This window comes from Felis catus, chromosome B1, assembly GCF_018350175.1.
Source record: "Felis catus isolate Fca126 chromosome B1, F.catus_Fca126_mat1.0, whole genome shotgun sequence".
In the NCBI taxonomy this organism is placed as follows: domain Eukaryota; kingdom Metazoa; phylum Chordata; class Mammalia; order Carnivora; family Felidae; genus Felis; species Felis catus.
Genome location: NC_058371.1, coordinates 39,819,892 through 39,839,325, shown reverse-complemented (window position 1 = coordinate 39,839,325; position 19,434 = coordinate 39,819,892). Strand labels below are relative to the sequence as shown.

General features: G+C 36.8%; 1 protein-coding gene across 1 annotated transcript in view; it reads left to right on the top strand.

Annotated features, from left to right (window-relative positions):
• FNTA (farnesyltransferase, CAAX box, alpha) overlaps window positions 1–19,156 on the top strand; it is a 32,922-nt gene extending 13,766 nt beyond the window's left edge. The window contains exons 3-9 of the mRNA XM_003984738.6: window positions 7–121; window positions 3,758–3,862; window positions 6,894–7,020; window positions 8,576–8,724; window positions 14,055–14,117; window positions 15,541–15,712; window positions 15,988–19,156. Of these exons, the coding sequence (XP_003984787.1) occupies window positions 7–121; window positions 3,758–3,862; window positions 6,894–7,020; window positions 8,576–8,724; window positions 14,055–14,117; window positions 15,541–15,712; window positions 15,988–16,110 (854 nt within the window). The 3' untranslated portion in view covers window positions 16,111–19,156. The remainder of the gene's footprint in view (window positions 1–6; window positions 122–3,757; window positions 3,863–6,893; window positions 7,021–8,575; window positions 8,725–14,054; window positions 14,118–15,540; window positions 15,713–15,987) is intronic.
• Window positions 19,157–19,434: the final 278 nt, after the last annotated feature.

Here is a 19,434-nt window from a genome sequence, read left to right as displayed (position 1 = left end):
CCCCAGTTAGAGATGTTTATGATTATTTCCGGGCTGTTCTGCAGCGTGATGAAAGAAGTGAACGAGCTTTTAAACTAACCAGAGATGCTATTGAGTTAAATGCAGCAAATTATACAGTGTGGTAAGTAAAACTCATCATTAATATTTCCCACGTAAATGTCTCATGTTTTAGTTCAGATGGCTCTTTTTTTTCCTTAACTAAACTTCAGTTGTTATCAAAATAATAATTCATGCTCTGAGTTTAAAAGTCAGAGACTGAATGAAAAATGACATCCTCTGCCCCCTTCCTTCTCACTACCAGGGTCCCACTCCCCAGAGGCAAGAACTCTTGGCTGTTTTTTCTTAAGCTAACCTGTATATTCTAAATATGCTGACCCACATTTTATAGTATTTCAGAGTATTCCTTTTAACAGATTGCTTTTTTTTGTTTAGTTTCATTTTCTTTGTGCCAGTCAGTAATTTGTCTCCCATGTGCTCTGATATGTATAAAATGTGTCATTTATGCTGAACACAACAGGTAATCCTTCAGCTCCTTTTTTGCTTCTTCACCTGTACATCTAGTTTGGGCACTGTACATCTAGTCTTCAGCTCTTTCGTGCGTTCATGATCCCATTTCCAGACCTGACCCTCTTTCTCTTTATTGATTTACTCTCATTTTACTGACCACATTCTTGAATAGAAGAGAACTTGTAAAAGGATGTGTGGGAAAACATTTTTGAGATTTTGTACATTGAAAAGTGTCTTAATAGAGGCTCTTCTCGATTTTATTAGTAGAATTCTAGATTAGAAATATTTTCCTTCAGAATTTTAAAGATGTTTTTCTATTTCCTTTAGCCTCTATTGAGAAGACTCATTACTTCACATTTAAACCTTTTTAGTAGGTCCAGGGAATTTTTTTTTTTATGTTCGTTTGATAATTCCCTCTCTCTTTCCTCTGTTTTCTCTTTCTGGAATGTTTTTTTAAGTCACATGTGGTATCTTTTTTATTGCTTTTTCTTATTTTCATTTCTTTGTCTTTTCATTTACATTTGTGATATTTCTTCAACATTATCTTCTGACTGTGTCTGTGCTCAAAAATTTCTTAATATCCAAAAGCTCTTTTTTGTTCTCTGAATTTTTTTTAATAGCATCTTATCTTTTCATTGATGTGTGACATGTTTTCATTTTTTTGTGTTTGTTTTGGTCTCTTTCTTTCATGTAAATATTTTTTTTCAAATCCTTGACTCTCCTTTCAAACTTATAATGGAGGCAGGACAAATCCTGATTGGAAGCTCTGTGTGTGGCAGGACTTGTCGACGGGCGGGCTTCACTGTGAGGTTAGTGAGTGGAGATGTGGCTGTTTTGTGTGAAATATTTACATGTCAGCAGTTCTCCATCTTTTCTTGTGGCTAGTTTGTTCCTCCAGAGAAGAGTCGTCTGGTTATTGCCTCAGGAGTATGTGTTTGGCTGCCACAGTTCTGGGGGTCAGGCAGGGGAAGATGGGTTGGGTGGGGGTTCTCAAATGTTTAGTATATCAACATTTTACGTTTCCTTGTTTCACCCTATATTCCTTTTCCTCACCCTATATTCCTCTGTGTCTGTTATTCCTTTCTGCTTCAGATTTTTCCAGAGAATAAAGCGACTTATGTCTTGCCAGGTTTAAAAAAACGAAACAAAACATGGTTTCTTCTCTTGTGTGTCTCCTTTACATTCACACAAAACCCTTCACTTCTGACATTTCTAGTCAACAATGGCTATGGGTGTTTCCCCTACCAAGCAATTTTCTCTGATACCAGTTGTGTATCCTACAATTTAACTCAGTTCTGACATTGTCTACCTGACATTGTGTACATACCTGAGATTCAGATAGCATCAGATCCCCCAGGTTTAAGGGCTCAGTCCCACAAGACTGCCCCCTATTTCAGATACTTAGTGCAAGTCCATTTGTCACCTGTGCTTCTAACTGATGGGCTATAAATCAGAGGTTCCCATGACCCCTTCTTAGGGTTCAGTTAATTTGCTACAGTGGCTCATAGAACTCAGGAAAACAGTTACTTATGTTTAACAGTTTATTAAAGGATGTGATAAAAGATACAGATGAACAGCCAGATGAACAGATACATAGGGCAAGGTCTGGGAGGGTCCCAAGCTGAGGATCTTTTGTCCTTGTGGAGGGTATGTCCTTCCTAGAACATGAATGTGTTCACCCACCTAGAAGCTCTTCAAACCCCCTAGTATTGGGATTTTATAGAGGTTCCCTCATATAAGCATGGTCATTTAACTCTATTTCTAGCCCTTCTACTCTATCCAGACAGTGGGAGGTGGGGCTGATAATTCCAAGGTTTGGTCTTCCTGGTGACTAGGAGCCACCTAAGCACCCCACCCAGAGTTGCCTCAATAGGATGCTTCTAGTACACTTATCACTTAGGAATTTTTAAATTTCAGGAACTCTGTGCCAGGAACCAGGGGCAGAGATGTACACATATTTTTTTTTGTTTATCTCATACCAACTTAGTAGATGTTGTCACTTCTGTGCTCAAGGTTGGGGGAGGGGTCTTGGCTGTTAAGGGCTATTTCCAGATTTTATACTGTTTCCAGCCCCATCCTTAATTCCTGGTTTTGGTAATACCTGACACCTCTGATTTCTAAACCTTTTTCCCTCTGTTGACAGTTAGGTTTTTAGCACTTTCTGTTTTTCAAAGTCAGTTAAAACTTACCTGTCAGCTTACCATTTTCCATAATTCTGACCTTTCCCAATTGCTGTGGTATCCCCTTGTCCCTAATTCTCTTTGTCCTGTGGATTTATACTGTTTTCATTCCTTTACTATCATTTTATGGGGTTTTATTAGGGTAGGAGGATAAACTTATTTACTTAATCTACCATGTTCACTGGGATTCTTAGTATGATATTCCATCATTTTGGAATGAATCGCGTCTAATATGCACTTTCTTATCTTTTAAGAAATTCCTGACTGTACATAACACAAAGTAACTTAGAATGCATTTAAAAATCTCCTAAGTTTATTTGCTGTTTTTTTAACAGGCAGTACGTCTGATAACTTTACCCATGTAAACCAAGATGCTTATGTCCATGCTTTATGAAGCCTAATTTTCTTTAATAATAATAGAGAAATACTGTTATAGTCCTATTTAGCATTTCATTTTAAAAGATAACTTTCAAAGCAGCTGTTTTTATTTTAGTATATATTGAGTTGGAAATTTTGAATTAAAAATAGACCAGAACTAATAATCATGTCTTTAGAGAAAAGTTTTTTTTTTTAATGATTTGATTCTACCTATGAAGAAATTAAAAAAAAAAAGAAATTAAAGAGAAACGTGTTTCATTTATAAGTAGGATATTTGTGGTGGCTCTAAAAATACAATATATGCTGATGCTTGCAATGGAATTAATTATATGAATAATATATCTAAACAAATAAGCTGTATCATGTAGGGAAATATTATAGGTAAAGAGATGTCTTTGATTTGCCTGCAATAGAATAGTGGTAACCAGTGTTAACTGAAAATAATCATTAGTTAACTGAAAAAAATCATTTGTTGCCTCTCACCAGTTTTAGTTCAAAATGCTGATTCTTCCAATCACCAGATAGTTGTAGGAGTTGGGACAACCCCATGCAGTTCCATTGCTAAATTATTGGTTATATGGAATACCTACCAAAAAAAGAAGCGTGTCTAACTGTATTGTTAAAGCTTTATCTGATCCTGTGGCTAGTCAGTTTATGTGGAGTAATGAAACAATGCTTAATGTTTGCTACAGGCATTTTCGGAGAGTTCTCTTAAAGTCACTTCAAAAGGATCTACATGAGGAAATGAACTATATCACTGCAATAATTGAGGAACAGCCCAAAAACTACCAAGTTTGGTAAGATGAAAATAGGAAGGAAACATGTCACTATGCTAATATTACCTTCCCAGTGATGAGATTATAGGGAATTTATTTCTTTATAATTTAAGTACTTTGCATTGGAGCTAATATTACCTGTCTCATAGGGTTTTTAAGAGAATTAAATGAGATAATTTTATGTTTAGTGCTTAAAGTGGTACCTAACATTTAGTTAACACTCAAGTGTGTGTACTGCTATTATTATTTAAAATTTTGACATTAGCATATAATACTGCTAGAAAATTTTTGAGTGAAGAATCTGAAAAAATGTTTTCTATCCTGTGTGTTATAAAATGACTTGACTGGTATTTTGATCTTTCATTCGTTTATGTATTCAAAAAATTTATATTGATGCTGGGGATACAAAGGTGAACCACACAGTTTAACAAGGAAAGCAAATAATACAGTTAGTTATTTCACAGTGCAGTGTGAAAACCACAGTGTTTTACAGAGTATATTTGTTGTAGAAACTAAGCCCTAAGTTAGCATGGACAAAACCATAGGGATTATTATGGGTGAGGGGAATAGAATACAATGAGAAAAAAGAGAGGCATTTTGGAGCAGGAGGACAGAGAGCAAATAGGAAAGAAATAGAGTTTGAACAGTACCCATCGTATACTGAGCACCCCTTGAATTAAAGCCACTGTGGTTGCTGTTATTGTGAAGATGGAGGAGGAGGTAGTGGTGAAGGTTCAACTTTCATGCGGAAGGATTTCTTTCTTTTTTTTTTGTTTAAGGTTTATTTATTTATTTTTGAGAGAAAGAGAGAGTGCGAGCAGGGGAAGGGCAGAGAGAGAGAGAATCCAAAGCAGGCTCTGGAATTTTGATGCGGGGCTTGAACTCACAAACTGCAAGATCATGACTTGAGCCAAAGTCAAATGCTTAACCAGCTGAGCCACCTGGGCACCCCAGGACCTAATTCTTAAGTTTTTCCTAAATTACAAAATTAGTAGGAATCTAGAAAAATAAATTACTAGTGTTCACTGTATTGGAATTTTTCTGAAATAAATTTAAAAGCCTTTACCTCTTGAATTTTCCTCTTGGGTAGTATCTTGCCTTCTTGATATTCTCTGTAAGATGAATTTTTATTTATTTTTTTAAATTATTTTTTTAAAATGTTTATTTTGAGAGTGGGAGAGAGTGTGAGTTGGGGAGGGACAGAGAAAGAAAAATCCCAAGCAGGCTCGACACTGCCAGTACAGAGCTGGATGCGAGGTTCAGACCATGAACTGTGAGATCATAACTTGAGCCTAATTGATTCAGATGCTCAGCCGACTGAGTCACCTAGGCATCCCTATAAGATGAGATTTTAAATTTTCCATGCATGCAAATAAGTCATTTATTAAGCATTAAATCTTTTTCCTTTTCCCTGTCACTCCTACTCACTTTTATATTTTTATTTATTTTTTTAGAGAGAGAGAATGCAAGCAGGGGAGAGGGATAGAAGGAAAGAGAGAATCCCAAGCAGGCTCCACACTCAGAACGGAGCTGGATATGGGGACTCAATCCCAGACCCTGGGATCATGGCCTGAGCTGAAATCAAGAGTCCCACCCTTAACCAGCTGAGCCACCCAGGTGCCCCCCTACTCACTTTTAGTTTATTGAATACTAATGGATTTTTTTAAAAAGCAACTTTGTTGAGATATAACTCACATATTACACTATTTACCGATTTATTTATTTATTTATTTGTTTGTTTGTTTGTTTGTTTTTAAGTAGTTCTACACCCAATGCCAGGCTTGAATTCATGACCCCAAGATCAGGAGTCTCATGCTTTACCAAGTGAGCCAGCCAGGTACCCCTACTGTTTACCTACTTAAAGTGTACAGTTCAGGGAATCTGGGTGGCTCAGTCCGTCAAGCATCTGACTTCAGCTCAGGTCATGATCTCATGGTTTGTGAGTTCAGGCCTGGCATCGGGCTCTCTGCTGTTAGCACAGAACCCAATTCAGATCCCTCTCTCTCTGCCCTTCCCCGCTTGTGCTCTCTATGTCTCTCTCAGAATAAATAAACTTAACTGAATGAGCCATCCAGGAGCCCCTATTTATTTCTTTAAGTTTGTTTATTTATTTATTTAAGTTTGTTTGTTTGTTTGTTTGTTTAAGTTTATTAAGTGTTGGACTCTTGGTTTGGGCCCAGGTCATGATCTCATGGTTCGTGAGTTTGAGCCCCACATCCAGCTCTGCGCTGACAGTGTGGAGTCAGTTTAGAATTCTCTCTCTCTCCCTCCCTCCCTCCCCTCCCTCCCTTCCTCTCTTTCTCTGCCACACCACCCCCTCAAAAATAAACTAAAAAAAAAAAAATGTGTACAGTTCAGTGGTTTTAGTATAGTTACAAATATGTACAACCATCACCACAGTGACTTTTAGAACATTTTTACTAATAAATTTTTATAAATATTTTAGCTAAAAAAATTTAAAAAATAGACTCCAACAGAAAACCTAAGCATTTTTCTAGTACAGAAACAACTCTTGACAAATTTGGCAGCTTGTCATAGCTAATTGCCAGAGTAGAAGTGAATTCAGTTCTGCCCATGAACTAGTGGAATGAGCAGTTGCTTGTATGGTGATGCTGTGGACTTCAGAAAAACTGAGAGCCTGTTTATAACCAGAGGATCTTCTATACTGGATTAAGTAGTATCACATTTCCTGTAGTCTCATTATGCCATCTGGGAATGTTTCAGAATTCTTAGACAGGATTTTGTGGTTGTCAAAAGATTACTGGACTTCCAGATTTAGCTTTAAATAAACATTCTTTAAACCCTGAGTATTTTATTTCATTTTACACACAAATTACTGTTTTGTTTCTTCAGCTCTTACTTACTGTTCTGGAACTTGTCCCTCTTAGTGTTTCTTCTGTGTTACCTTTTCTCTCCAGTAGAGTCTTGAGAATTAAAGGTGGATTTCTGTTTTTTTGAGTGTCCCTCCACATCGCCTTAATACAATACGTGCAGTTGATACCTTAGTTCTTGGATACATTAACACAAAACCTCTTTCTTTTCCCGACCTTAGGCATCATAGGCGAGTATTAGTGGAATGGCTAAAAGATCCATCTCAGGAGCTAGAGTTTATTGCTGATATTCTTAATCAGGATGCGAAGAATTATCATGCCTGGCAACATCGACAGTGGGTTATTCAGGTATTGCCTTTCTTGTTACAGTGTTTTTCAGATTATGTTTTACCTGAATTAAATAATTAAAATTACTGTTGAATGTAAGTATACTCCTGAACTGAAACACACATATAGATCATTACCCACAATTACAATGACTAAGAATTATTAAGATACTTAATTAAACCTGACATCCTTCATGTTGATTAATTTTATAACCTTTCAAGATATGTTGGTAAGTAGCTTCATATTAAAGAAGAGTAATAGTAATTTTTGTATTTTTTAGATTGAATTTGCATCCCATTTTATATTTGCTAGCAAGTTGAATAGAAAATGTAGTTGTAATTTTTTAATATAACTGTATTATTTTAATTAACAAGGGCATTGTACCTACTGGGGGTTTTGCATACATACAGTTTGGAATATGATGTTACAATAATAGTATTTTATTTCTGCCCACTTGTTAAAATTTTATGCTAAATCCTGAATAGTAGAGAATAGTTAAAACTCCCACTCTGGGCATTTTATTTATTCTGTCAAACAATTCTAGTGTTGTTTCCTATGAATTTTTTCCAGTGATTGCTACTTTGTGCACTATTCATTATACCAAGAGGATTTCACAAAATTCTTTTTTTTACTTAAAAATTTAAACTTTTCTAAATTTGTTTAAAGGGATAAATTTTCTAAAGATTTTTGGTATTTTTATTTTTTATGAAATTCTACCTTTTTGCCAGTATCAAATAAGAAGTATAACTCCATTGGCTTTTTTCATAATTATCCCCAATTTTTGCCACATTTGTAAATTTTGGCCATTTCATTTCTTTTCTTAATTATCTTTATTGTTTCTCTTCTCCTTATGATCTTTTTTTTACTAAAACAGCTCCATAATGTAAAAGTTTATATCTAAATCCAGTTTTGTATATTTCTCCACATGTATTTTAATGTAGTTTTATCATATATAAGCATTTTTAATATTCCCTTTTACTTAGTATTATATATTCATATCAAATCCATCAAATTAGTACACTTTACTATAGTTTATCATTTTATTATTACTGAGTTTGGGTTTTTTCCCTCTAAATTTTCACCTTAAACAATGCGTAAGCATTTAGTTACATAATGCCTTTTTTTTGCCTATGATTTAGTCCTTTAGAGTAATTCTTGGGTCTATTTAAATAGTATAAACATGCCTCTTGGTATCTAAATTGTTCTCAAGAAGATGGTACTGAATTACAGGACACTGCTTTGTCTTCCTAAAATTTCTTTCCTTCCTTCTGACCGTTCCCTTGTCTTTGATGACTTTTCTTTCCTCCCTTCATTTCCTTGACCTGCAACTAGCACTTTCCTCCAACTATGTGATGAGTCCCACCCACATCTTCAGTTCTAGCTCTGCTGAAATTTTATTTTTTATTAATAATAGGACATTTCTAGGGGTGCCTGGCTGGCTCAGTCGGTAGAGCATGTGACTCTTGATCTTGGGATTGTGAGTTCGAGCCCCACTTTGAGTGTGGAGATAACTTGAAAATAAAATCTTAAAAAATAATGGGACATTTCTAATTAGATATTCTGTATTTTCTCTTAGGAATTTAAACTTTGGGATAATGAACTGCAGTATGTAGACCAACTTCTCAAAGAGGATGTGAGAAATAACTCTGTCTGGAACCAAAGATACTTCGTAATTTCTAACACCACTGGCTACAATGATCGTGCTATATTGGAGAGAGAAGTCCAGTTAGTAATCTTCACTTGTTCACTCATTAAAAGAACATTTGTGTACCTGTCAGGTCTCAAGCATTGGGGTTACAGCAAAGATCAAGACTGCTCATCGGGCACCTGGGTGGCTCAGTTGGTTAAGCGTCCGACTTCAGCCCAGGTCATGATCTCACAGATCATGGGTTCAAGCCCCACATCAGGCTCTATGCTTACAGCTCAAAGCCTGGAGCCTGCTTTGGGTTCTGTGTCTCCCTCTCTGTTCCTCCCTAGCTTGTGCTCTGTCTCTCTGTCTCTCTAAAAATATAAACATTGAAAAAAAATTAAAATAAAAAAAGACTGCTCCTGATCCTGCCCTCATGGAACTAGTAGGACAGAATACATGGATGAAGTCTATAATGACAAATTTACAGATACTCTAGTATACATCTACTTTGTAGTGTCTTACATTTCTTGAAATATCGTTAACTATTAGAGATTGAGAAGAAGTCAGATTTCATAGTGTCTAGGAAGCTTTATTTTAAAACGATCTCAGAGACTCTTAATGATATAGAACACACTGAGGGTTGATGGAGGGAGGTAGGTAGGAGATGGGCTAGATGGGTGTTGGGTATTAAGGAAGGCACTTGTGATGAGCACTGGGTATTATATGTAAGTGATGAGTCACTGAATTCTACTTCTGAAACCAATATTGCAATGTAAAAAAAAAAATGTATTTTATTAAATTCTGGTGACCTTTAGATAATAGTCCCTATAGGCCATGTTACTCTACTGTGCAGAGTTTAGAGCAGGATAAGTCTTTGTTGTAGGGAGCTGTCTTGTATGTTGTAGGGTTTTTATAGCATTCCTGGCCTTTATGCCTTTTTTTTTTTTCAATGTTTGTTTATTTTTGAGAGAGAGAGAGAGAGAGAGGGAGACACAGAATCTGAAGCTGGCTCCAGGCTCTGAGCTGTCAGCACAGAGCCCAATGTGGGGCTCGAACTCATGAACAGCAAGATCATGACCTGAACTGAAGTCAGATGCTCAACCGACTGAGCCACCCAGGCACTATGCCCTATTATATCAGTAGAAAACCCCTGCCCCAAGCTGTGACAAAAATGTCCGCAGACGTTGCCAAATGTCCCCTGTGGGGCAAAACCATCTGCAGTTGAGAACTACTGCTTTAGCATACAAAAAGCTGTTAAAAGAGAATTTATGAATTGGCATGAATATTAATATCCATAAACATTAATAGCCACCTCTTTTCTGACTTTGTCTATTTTGTCTTAATGTCTGGTTGTTTTTTGGTTTTTTTTTTTCAACGTTTATTTATTTTTGGGACAGAGAGAGACAGAGCATGAACGGGGGAGGGGCAGAGAGAGAGAGGGAGACACAGAATCGGAAACAGGCTCCAGGCTCTGAGCCATCAGCCCAGAGCCCGACGCGGGGCTCGAACTCACAGACCGCGAGATCGTGACCTGGCTGAAGTCGGACGCTTAACCAACTGCGCCACCCAGGCACCCCCTTAATGTCTGTTTTAAATTTGAATATATTTTTTGTTTTTATAGCCTGATGAGAACATACTTACCATTTTAATTATAAAAGTTGTTTTAGGGGCACCTGGCTGGATCAATTAGTAGAGCGTGTGACTCTTGTTTTTTTAATGTTTATTTATTTTTGAGAGAGCACAAGCAGAGGAGAGATGGAGGGAGAGGGAGACAGAGGATCCCAAGCAGGCTCTGCACTAAGAGCAGCAAGCCTGATGTGGGGTCCGAACTCAGGAACTGCAAGATCATGACCTGAGCTGAAATTGGATCCTCAACTGACCTAGCCACCCAGGGGCCCAGAGCATGTGACTCTTGCTCTCAGGGTTGTGAGTTCAAGCCCCACATTAGCCTAGAGTTCACTTTAAAAAAAGAAAAGAAAAAAAAGGTAAAAGTTGTTTTAACAGCTCCTGGGAAGAGCTGATTTTTATGACCATCTGCTTTTATCTCCTTTGCTATTACTTCTCTTTGGATCAGGGCAGCTGGCTTTTCTTTTATGTGTTCTATATAAGGTTCTGGTGATTTAAATTAAAAAAAGGTTTATAATTAAGTGTCCTGCATTAACTCTCTGTTTCAGGCGTCTTTCTGGAGCAGCCACATACCCCTCAAAAACATCTTACACCTTCTTTTTACTGTTCTGTTCTCCAAAGCTGCACTGTCCAATGTGGTAGTCACTAGCCACATATGGCTGCTTAAATTCAAATGAATTAAAATCACATAATTCAGTTCCTCAGTTGTATGAATCACATCTCAGGGGTTCCGGATCCATATGTGGCTAATGATTACTAACTATATTGGAGAGCACATATAAAGAACATTTTCATCTCTGTTGAATAGTATTGATCTAAGGGATCAATGAACTTACTGAACAGTGAACTTACTGAAATAATTATATTATTCTTAAATGTAAATACTGGGACTTGCGTAGAGAAAATTCGGACTCATCATCCAGCCCTTAATATATATTACTTTTTTTTCTTTTAGAGTTGATACTCTGTTGTGAGGATTAGGACAAAAGTACTCTAAAGGACAGCAAAGTGTCATCTTTTTTGTAGAGTTCAGTAGCTTTCTTGCCAAAAGGTAGAATGCTTCAGGTTATTCTTCCTTAAATTAATCCAATTAATAATTAGGAATTTCATATTCCTTATTTATCATAGTGTACTTCATTAGGCTAGATGTAATAAGATACTTAAAAACTGAAGAGTGGAAAGTGGGAACTTCTCATAGCCTTCAAAGGTAGGTTACTGGGTTTCTATTACCAAATAGAAATAATCAGTCAAGAATCTATGAGATTTCCAGGGGGTTTGCCCGGTTGGCTCGGTAGGTAGAGCATGTGACTCTTGATTGCGGGGTTGTGGGTGTAGTGATTATTTAAAAATAAAATCTTTAGGGGCACTTGGGTGGCTCAGTTAAGCATCTGACTCTTGATTTTGGCCCACATCATGATCTCACAATGGTGAGATCGAGCCCTGCATCAGGCATGGAGCCTACTTAAAGATTCTCTCTCTCCCTCTTCCTCTGCTCCTCCCTCACTTGTACATGTGCTCTGTCTCAAAAAAAAAAAAAAAAAAAAAAAAAAAAAAATCTTTAAAAAATTGTTTAAAAAAAAATCTAAAAATTTTCAATATTTAAGGTGTTACCATTAATACAGATAAAAGAAAGTGCTTAAAGAGCTGTAGTTATCTAGAATTAATTGTGTTAACTAAATTTTTTAACTCTAAAGAATATAGGTGTACCTGATGATTTGTTCTTTTCCTTTTATAAAAGGAATGCAGTCTAGTTGTAGGGGGAAATTGTACTGGATTACATAAAGTAAAATATCAAAATCTCTTATTCTCTCTCTTCTCATACCCCATTGTTTAGAGTGAGCTACAATTAGTGTGAATCCTTCCAAACCTTATTAAATATATTTACAAACATGTATTACAGCAATATAGGCAATGGTATTATACACATTGCTCTTTTTTATTTAATATATCCTGGCCATATTTCTAGGAGTACACAGTCTACTAGTACTATTAATAATAGTTACCATTTATTAAGCATTTACTACATGCAGGAATTTTTATTTAATTTTCATAATTACACTGTGAGATATCTGATGAAGAACTTGAAGTTCACAATAGTTCTATAATGTGCCTAAGAGCACCTGGATAATAATTGATGGGGCTGTTAGAAGCTAGGCTTTCTGACCTCAAAGCCCATGTTTTAACCATTAAAATAGATAATAGTTTAGTGCATGTATATATAAATAAAATCCTTCAGGTATTGCCAAAGTGAAATTAATAGTCTACAATGACTAGTGAAGACATGCAGGGACATGGTTTTAAAAATAACTAGAAACATTAGGTCATGTAAAAATGTTGGGAAAAAACCTTTTCATAGTGCTGAGTGAGTTTATTATTACAATAGTCCCTCGCCGCCCCCTTTACATGTGGTTTCACTTTCCATGGTTTTAGTTACTTGTAGTCAGCCATCAGATCCAGAAACATGATCTTCCTGATGACATATGTATGGTGAGACATTAGGTAGTATAGTGTACTGCTCTGTCACAATGCCTGTCCTTTACCTTCATCTTATCATGTAGCATTTAAAAAATTTTTATGTCTTTTTTTGAGAGAGAGACAGAGTGTGAGTAGGGGGAGGAGCAGAGAGAGGGAGACACAGAACCTGAAGCAGGCTCGAGGCTCTGAGCTGTCAGCACAGAGTCCGACGTGGAGCTCGAACTCACAGACTGTGAGATCATGACCTGAGCTGAAGTCGGACGCTTAACCAACTGAGCCACCCAGGTGCCCCATCATGTAGCATTTTATTATCTTACATCATCACAAGAAGGATGAGTACAGTCTAATAAGATATTTTGAGTGAGACCACATTCATATAACTTTTATTACAGTGAGTATATAATTGTTCTGTTTTATTGTTAATCTCTTGGTGTCTATAAACTAAACCTTATCATAGGTATGTATGTATAGGAAAAAACCTAGTATAAAGGATTTGATACTTTATAAAGGATTTGTGGTTCAGGCATCTACTGAGAGTTTGGGAGCCTATCCTCTGCAGATAAAGGGGGACTCCTGTACTTGCTGTGAAAAATGCTATCCTAATGGCATTGCAATAAAACCAAGATTACTAAATTTTGGTAACTTATTTGAGCAAGTGTATAGTGAAGCTAAGTTCTGTAACTCTTGGAATTTGTTGTAATTGGATCCGAATTATATTTAATAACCTGGTTAAAGGGAAGAGAATTACCATTCTGACTGGTAATCACATCATGGTTAGAATATAATGTATATAATCACATCTTTTAGAATATAAGAAATATACATTTGTGTTGGTTTCTCATTTTTATTCTGTCTGTATAATTTCCATGCTGTCTTATTTTTTATTACAGCTCCTGAGATTATGTAGTTCTTCTTTTTGAATGACTTATGATTTGTTGGGCATATATAGATCTTAGACTTCTCAAGATTTCTTTACTGATAAGAGGAAAACCTGTTTTAGCTGACATTTTCTTCAAAGGGAAAGCCTATATTAAAGGAAATCTTGCACATCAATTTCTTTTCCTATTATGAGTTGAGCCTTCATATTAGTTAGGCGTCCCTTCCTAGAACTGGGTACAGACTTCCAGGAGGGAGGAACTACGTAAATATGAATTGATTCCTGCAGACTTGAGGGATTCTGTCTAATGTAGATATAAGTCCTAGACCTAGTCACAGCCCACTAAGATAAATGAAAGCACATATCCAAGCTCTGCTACAATCTTAGAAAACTGTTTCTAATTATTGCACTGCTTTTCAAATTATACGCGTATTTATTTTATTCTAGGTACACGTTGGAAATGATCAAACTAGTACCACATAATGAAAGTGCTTGGAACTATTTGAAAGGGTAAGAGGTTGTTTTGGATTGTTTTGTATTAAAACAACTGCTAATATGATGTATCATGTAATATGTTCCATTAATCAGATTCTAAAGGATACTAAAGAATTTTCCATTTTTCTGGATCTAAGGGAAGTGTAACTGTTAGACAGTAACACCCAACAGTGCCTTTTATCCTTCTCTTCACCTCCCAAGCACATACCATCATAGTTTTTAGAATAGTCCATGACTAGGGTTCAGAATAGTTCTATAATGTGCCTAAGAACACCTGGATAAATAATTGAGCCTGGGTAGCTCAGTCGGTTGAGCATCTGACTTCGGCTCAGGTCATGATCCCATAGTTCGTGAGTCCAAGCCCCACATTGGCCTCTGTGCTGACAGCTCAGAGCTTGCTTTGGATCCTCTGTCTCCCCTCTCTCTCTGCCCTTTCCCTGCTCATGCTCTCTCTCTCAAAAAATAAACATTAAAAAAAAAAAATTAAAGAATAGTCCATGACTAAACAATAATACAATTTTAATTGTATTTATGAGTCCTGTAGTCTTTATGTCAAAGAATGGGATATACACACCTAGACACCTAGTTTCTGTTTGGCTCAGGAATGTAATAAAGGCAAAGCAAACTATTTATAAGCACATTGCACAGATGGATAGCCACCATTTCTGTTTTCATTTCTAGAGATCTGTTAGAAGTCTTATTCCTTAAATTGACAAGATTTCACTTGCCTGGCCACTGACATAAGCAGGCTGCTTATTGAGCTTAGAGGTCTCCCTGGAAACTAGGCCCAAAGAGCATGAAGTACAGAGCCGAGTCACATTTGTTGATGTGTCCAGGGTTGGGGCCTATAATATCTGGATAGCTAAAAGAATAAGGAACCTTCTTTAAAAAAAATTTTTTTATTTACATTTATTTTTGATAGACAAGAAAGAGCATAAGTGGGGGAGGATCAGAGATAGATAGAAGGAGACACAGAATCTGAAACAGGCTCTAGGCTCTGAGCTGTCAGTACAGAGCCCAACACGGGACTCGAACCCACAAACTGCAAGTTCATGACCTGAGCTGAAGTCGGATGCATAACCAACTGAGCCACCCAGGTGCCCCTGAATAAGGAACCTTCTTAAGAAGAAATGGAAACATCTCTGTTGTTTTCTTCCTTCACTTCTTAATGTTAAGAAGGTGTTTATTTTCTGATTTAATTGTGTAGCAGTTTGAGTTAATAAATGATCCTTTTTAAGTTTCATTATTGTTTTTAACTAATTGTACTCAACTTGTAATTATCCATGATAAAATTCACACATAATTTAAAAATTTCATTTAGTTTCAGCTTCATTCAAAATAAGTTTCCTCTTGTGCATGTTACAGAGGTCATTTTCTCTTGAACTTTCTGTTATTTTTGTTCTTTTCTTGTCAGAATTGAGGATAATTTTTCTTTTAGAATTTTACAGGATCGTGGTCTTTCCAAATATCCCAATCTGTTAAATCAGTTACTTGATTTACAACCAAGTCACAGTTCCCCCTACCTAATTGCCTTTCTCGTGGATATCTATGAAGACATGCTAGAAAACCAATGTGACAACAAGGAGGACATTCTTAATAAAGCATTAGAGGTAAGCCAGTGGGGACTCTGCTTTTCTTCTTGGTGTCTCAGAATTCACCCAGTGTGGCTATATTCATGACCTTTTCAATGTGTTCACTCAGGAGTTCAGTGCAGGGCTATTTCTGCTGTTTAGGGCAAAACCCAGGTCACTAGTGAACAGAGTATATAATTATAGTGGTGTAGGTCATTTGAACATGATCTGAGTTTAACTGTATTGGCTTGAAAGCATTTGCTCTAGAGATTGATTTCCATTATCTTTAAAGAATTTTTGTTTTTCGTTTTCAGTTGTGTGAAATCCTAGCTAAAGAAAAGGACACTATAAGAAAGGAATATTGGAGATACATCGGAAGATCCCTTCAAAGCAAACACAGCACGGAGAGTGACCCGCCAACAAATGTACAGCAATAACACCATCTAGAAGAACTCGATGGAATGATTTTATTTTTTTAAGAGACTCTAATGCAGGAGTTTAAAACTAAAGTGATCATTCCCTTTGCCTGTGGTATAAAACGCACACAGGTATTGCTTTTTAACAAGAACTAAGTGTGATGCTCCTTGGGTGCTGCTGCTATTCAGACTAGTAACTTGATTCTTCTTAAGCAAAGTGATTTGGTGGGGGAAGGAGAAGAAACAAAGTCCCGTTCAGGAACTTTTGTAGTCTTACCAACATTTGTTCTAATCCCTTAGCATCAGCTCTTCCCTACAGGGTATATGCGTCAGAATTTGCAGCATTAATGAGTGCGGGTAACTTGTATGTAATGCATATAAGGTAATTTAAATTTTGGTTCAGGAAGCAGGGAATGCAGTTGTTACATTAGAGCTGCTATGCCACACTCACAGTATCTTGCTATCACTGTAACCAACTAATGCCAAAAGAATGGTTTTATAATAAAATGATAGATGTATCCTAAAACAATGACAAAGTACTTTGATTTTTTTAAATAGTATTTAAGTATGTACAAGGGACATTGTCTCAGCTTAGAAAAGCCACTGAGAAAGAAAATACTGCCATAGAACTATAGAAACCAGAATCATGATTATGTTAAAGGAAACGTTATTAGAATGTGAATTGGTCAGTTCTTTAAATTATTTTTTTCACTGTTTATTTATTTTTGAGAGACAGAGAGACACTGAACATGAGTGGGGGAGGGGCAGAGAGAGGGAGACACAGAATCTGAAGCAGGCTCCAGGCTCTGAGCTGACAGCACCAGAGCCCGACGTGGGGCTTGAACCCACAAACTGAGATCATGACCCGAGCCGAAGTCAGATGCTTAACTGACTGAGTCACCCAGGTGCCCTGAATTGGTCAATTCTTGACATCAACAAAATCTACTCAAGACAGTTTAGTCCTACAGGGTTTATTAAGGTATATAGTAACTCACAGAATGATTACCTGATCTTCCATAAATACATGGCCCAGCCACACTGTAGCACTGGGCCATCGAATTGCTGTTGCCTGTGCCGGGATCAGGAAACTGCTGACAGGCTGCCACTCCAGGACTGTGCACCCCTGCCCCATTGCGTGCGGGCACATCTGCTTCCCTTCCCACATGGTGCAGCTCCCAATTACAGGCTCACTCACTTTGGTGGGTCAGATTAGAAAGAACCTGAATGACATCTAAAACTCTGAACTGCAAAGGAATCTGGCAAATGTAGTTTATAGCTTTCCAGCCTCTACAGTTCAGGAAGACATGCCAGAGTAAAGTGTTGAACAGTTTAGTTCTCTGTACCTGTGCATAATTAAATCTCACTTTCTGAATAAAGAGTTCTTGTTCAGTGTTCAAAGCACCAAACTACAACTAAAGGAATTTATATACAGTAGGATAGTCTTCTGAAGAATTTAGGAAATAATATTTTTAACATTTCATATCTTTTTGCTGTTTTAGACTCAAAAATCTGATTTGATATTTTAAATTGTCATATGAAGTCTCATTCTTAATGTAGACCATTTCAAGCGTTATACGGAACAAAAACCTTACAGAGAAGTTGCAAGATAGCATTTACTTCCAGAAGCTATCTCATCGGTGTCCCAAAATTGATTGGATTCTGAGTTATAGGCTGAACAAAGTTCATCAAGACTGTTTAATAAGAAGCAGAATTTACACTGAGAAATGTAAGTGAAGCAGACCAGACACAGCTGAATTAGCCTGGTTACTTGGCATTTTATTTTCTGCCTGAGGTGGCAATTCATTTATTAAAACATTGCTTTGTGGGCATGGGATCAGGTGAGGAGGCTCTGTGATTTAAATGTATAACGATTTTAGGCTCTGCTAATCCTGACAAGGACCATCTCCTTAATGGACAACTGGACACATAAACCTGGCAGCACACTCCTTTCACTGGACCAGCAATTAACATGTCTGTGGAGGGGGCGCCTGGGTGGCTCAGTTAGTTAAACGTCCGATTTCAGGTCAGGTCATGATCTCGCAGTTCGCAAGTTCGGGCCCCTCCTCAGGCTCTGTGCCAACAGCTCAGACCCTGGAGTCTGTTTCGTATTCTGTGTCTCCCTCTCTGCCCCTCCCTGTTCACACTCTGTTTTTCTCTCTCTCAAAAATAAACATTTAAAAAAAAAAAAAAGAAAAAACACGTCTGTGGAGGAGTCTGCTAGTTCAGAACTACTTGGCTTAATAACACTGTCACTGTGTTGCTGATTTGCACTGTTGGTGCAAAAACAATGGTGGGTAAAACTGCTGGTGCCTTACTACGAAACAAGGCAGTGGTACTCAGTAGTTGCTGTATTCTTCACTGCCACATATTCACTGAAACATGTCTTTGATGAGTCAGTAATTATATATTTTATTCACAATACTCTGTCTTTTCAGTACTTTGTGTGACCAAATGAGTTTGTGCATAAAGCATATCTTTCTGGTTGTCTTGAAGAAAAGCATTTGTACAATTGTGAAGTGGGCCAAACAGGCCACTTCTCATAAGCACCACTTTTACTTGAAAGAACAATTGATAAACTGGTTACTCATACTTGGGTGGCTGGCATACATTTTCTCCAAAATGAATGAAGAGTTTGTCACTTCAGTTTGTCATAGGAAACAACTGAGTGTTTATTGCCAATGATAAAATTTGAGTTTTCAAATGAAAATTTTAATCTACCGCGGTAAGGCTGGCAACTTCCCAATACCTATTACAGACCTTTCAAATGAAATCAATATGTTATTAATTAAAGTGAATAATTTTTAAGAATTTTGATACTGTTTAAATGTGTCAACAATTGGGAGAGATACATAACTGAAAGAACCATTGTTTTCCAAATGACCAATTCATGATGTTATCATGCACAGATAAACAATCCATTCAGATTATAAATCAGAGAAGGTTGCAGATTCCACATTGCAACTGACCTTTGAAAAACCACCCCTTGTCAGATTTTGGTGTAGTATCAGAGTATCAGAGGTATCACAACTTCTGAAAAGGCTATTAAAATATTCCCTTTCCAACTATATATGTGTGTATGAGTCTGGATTTTCTTCATAGACTTCAACCAACACATTATATTGCAACAAGTTGAATGTAGAAGTAGATAACAAAGATCTAGATATCTCTTATTAAGTTAGACTAAAGAGAGTTGCAAAAATGCAAACTGCCACTTTTCTGTTTAATTTGGAAAATGCAGGTTTTATAAAATGTTATTTTTGTTAACATGTAATAGGTTTATTGGTTTAATAAATTAAAAATTTTAATTTCAAATATGGTAAATGTCAATAGATATTACCCACATTA